Consider the following 2,677-nt stretch of genomic DNA (forward strand, 5'->3'; position numbering starts at 1 on the left):
GGTGACCTTGCTCTCCTCTTAGGTCCTCCAAGTCACAGCCGCTACATCCGGAAGAGTTTCCTCTGCAATTTTTTCCTGATCTTTTTCCTGAGGCTACCGTAACTCCACTTTTATTAAACTATCTTTTCCCGGACTATCGGTGCATGCCCTCACTATTCCGCCATCTTGGCTCCACCCCCAATATCTGTTTTCCTCATTATCTGTTTGCATCTTTTTTGTATGTTATTTATCATTGATAATCAAGTTATTAGTTTCATTTATTCATTATGCACTGCAAAATGGTGATATTCTGATTCCATCATCTCTTCTTCCTTTATTTTCGGAATATTTCTATTTAGAAAAACTTCTCCTAAACAGATATTTGGCTATGCCAAATCAGAATTTGTATAGAAAAGGTATGATAAATTTTTTTAAGTTTTTACCCATTTCCAAAATAATGAGTTACTTCTTTAGAATTCTCTAAAAGTGACAAAACACTTTTATTTCATTTTGTTCTATATTATAATTATATTATAGATTTAAATACATATGGTTTGTTGAAATTCATTACCATTGTAATTCTTGTTGTTGCTTATATTCAACCAATCTGTAACCATTAGAAGCCCCTTCAATTTGACATCTGTATTCTTTGTTACATAGTAAGATAATCTGGCTCTTTTCTGTTTTGTTTAACTTCTGATCTATAACTAAACTAATCCCTTAGGGAATAACTGAGAGATTTATGCTTGAAAAAAAAAAATCCTAAAGTGGTTATCAGAGAACTATGACTTCATTTTCATCTTTCAATGAAGATTTTACTTCCTCTGTACTTTTGTGTTGTATACATACTCATGTGCATTTTGAAGGATTTCGAAGACGCCGCGGCCCACGGGCGGCTGGCCGTGCCGCACAAGCTGGACAAGGCCCGCACGCTGCGGCACGGGGAGCTGGTGCTGGCCGCGGCCGTGAGCAGCTTCACTCGGCACGCCTTCACCTGCAGCAGGGGTGGTGTCAAGGTCTGGAGCCTGACGGGCCAGGTGGCCGAGGCCCAGCTCCCCGAGAGCCACCTGTTCCCGGGGGCGCAGACCCCCGGCGCCTACCTGCGCGCCTGCCTGCTCACCGCCGACAACCGGACCCTGCTCGTGGGCGGCCACAAGCTGGCGAGCGTGAGCGTGTGGGACCTGGCGGCGCCGGCCCTGCGCCCCTCGGCCCAGCTGCCGTGCGCGGGCGGCACCTGCCAGGCCCTGGCCGCCAACCCGGCCGAGAACTTGGCTTTCGCCAGCTTCACTGACGGCATGGTCAGGACGTGGGACCTGCGCAGTGGGAGCGTGGTCAGGGACCTCCCCGGCCCCCCAAACTGCGCCAAGAGCATCGTGGTCAGAGACCAGCAGGTGTGGGCGGGCGGCCTGGACGCGTGCCTGCGCTGCTGGGACCTGCGTGCCGCGGGGCCACCCCTGCAGTACCCGCTGGAGTCCCAGATCATGAGCCTGGCCCACTGCCCCCAGGAAGACTGGCTGCTGCTGGGCCTGGCAAACGGGCAGCAGTGGCTGCGGCGGCCCGACGGCAGCCAGGCGCGCATGGCCGGGCACAAGGACAGCGCCATCCTAGCGCTCAGGTTCTCAGCCTTTGGCCGCTGGTGGGTGAGCGTGGGCACGGACGACCTGGTCAGCATCTACACGATGCCCCTGGGCGCCAAGGTGTTCCAGGTGCCCGAGGCCACCGCCATCTTGTGCTGCGACGTGTCCAGCGACAGCCGCCTGGTCGTCACGGGCGCCGGGGACTGTGCCTCCGTGTACCAGGTCACCTACTGAGGCCCCGCGTCCGTCCATCATCTCCTGAGACGGGCCGGGGGTGGGGGGTGGGGGAGGTAGTGGAGGGGTCTCGTCGGCACTGCGTGGGGTTCACAGCCTCTGGGCTCTGTCCGTGGAATAAAGCACTCGGCAAAGCAAAAAAAAAAAAAAAAAAAAAAAAAAAAAAAAAAAAAAAAAAAAAAAAAAAAAAATATTTACAACCTTCCTACTTTCTCTCCTTCCTTCCTTTCTCCCTCCTTTCTTCCTTTCTTTTTTCTTCCTTCCTTCCTGCCTTCATTCATTTCCGTATCTCATTTTAGCTAGGTTTCATGTATGTGTCATGAGATGATGACCGAAACTTACTTTTCCCCTCACAACGTTCTGGCACCCATTGTTTCATCCTTTCTCCACCAGTGCTTTGAAACTTATTAATGATAAAATTCAATTTTATATCCTCATGTCAGTTTTAGAATTTTATATTCAGTTCTACTAATTGACATTCCTTTTCTACTACCAGCATTATCTTAATTTGGGGAAAATTATTGTATACTTTAATATCTGATACTATGGAAACATTCTCATTGCTATTATTTTATAAAATTTCACTGTATTACCATTGTCTATTCATCTTTCCAAATAAAATTATAAATACACTTAGAAATAAAACTAGGGGTAAAACTCATTTTCTTGAAAAAGATTTGTTTATTTATCTTCATTTTATCTGAAAGAGTTCTTCCATCCAGTGTTTCTTTTTTCCAATGCCTGCAATAACTGGGGCTAGGCTAAGCTGAAGCCAGGAGACTGTTCCGGTCTTCAGTCCAGGTCTTCCACACATGTGGCAGGGGTGCAAGTACTTGAGCCATCACCTGCTCCCAGGGTGCACATTAGCAGGAAATTGGATGGGAAGC

The 2,677-nt window shown here is 48.2% G+C and overlaps 1 protein-coding gene across 1 annotated transcript; it reads left to right on the forward strand.

The window, feature by feature from the left end:
- Positions 1-830: 830 nt before the first annotated feature.
- On the forward strand, positions 831-1,927 carry LOC149121813 (transducin-like enhancer protein 6). Its single transcript, XM_089315624.1, has one exon. The coding sequence runs from the start codon at positions 831-833 to the stop codon at positions 1,788-1,790; it is 960 nt and encodes a 319-aa protein (XP_089171750.1). The 3' UTR covers positions 1,791-1,927.
- Positions 1,928-2,677: the final 750 nt, after the last annotated feature.

Source organism: Oryctolagus cuniculus, chromosome 16 (assembly GCF_051225735.1).
Source record: "Oryctolagus cuniculus isolate XC-2025 breed Fujian yellow rabbit chromosome 16, ASM5122573v1, whole genome shotgun sequence".
NCBI classification, from domain to species: Eukaryota; Metazoa; Chordata; class Mammalia; order Lagomorpha; family Leporidae; genus Oryctolagus; species Oryctolagus cuniculus.

Coding starts and splice junctions, on each gene's coding strand:
- LOC149121813 (XM_089315624.1), top strand. CDS start 831: ATGTGCATTTTGAAGGATTTCGAAGACGCCGCGGCCCACGGGCGGCTG.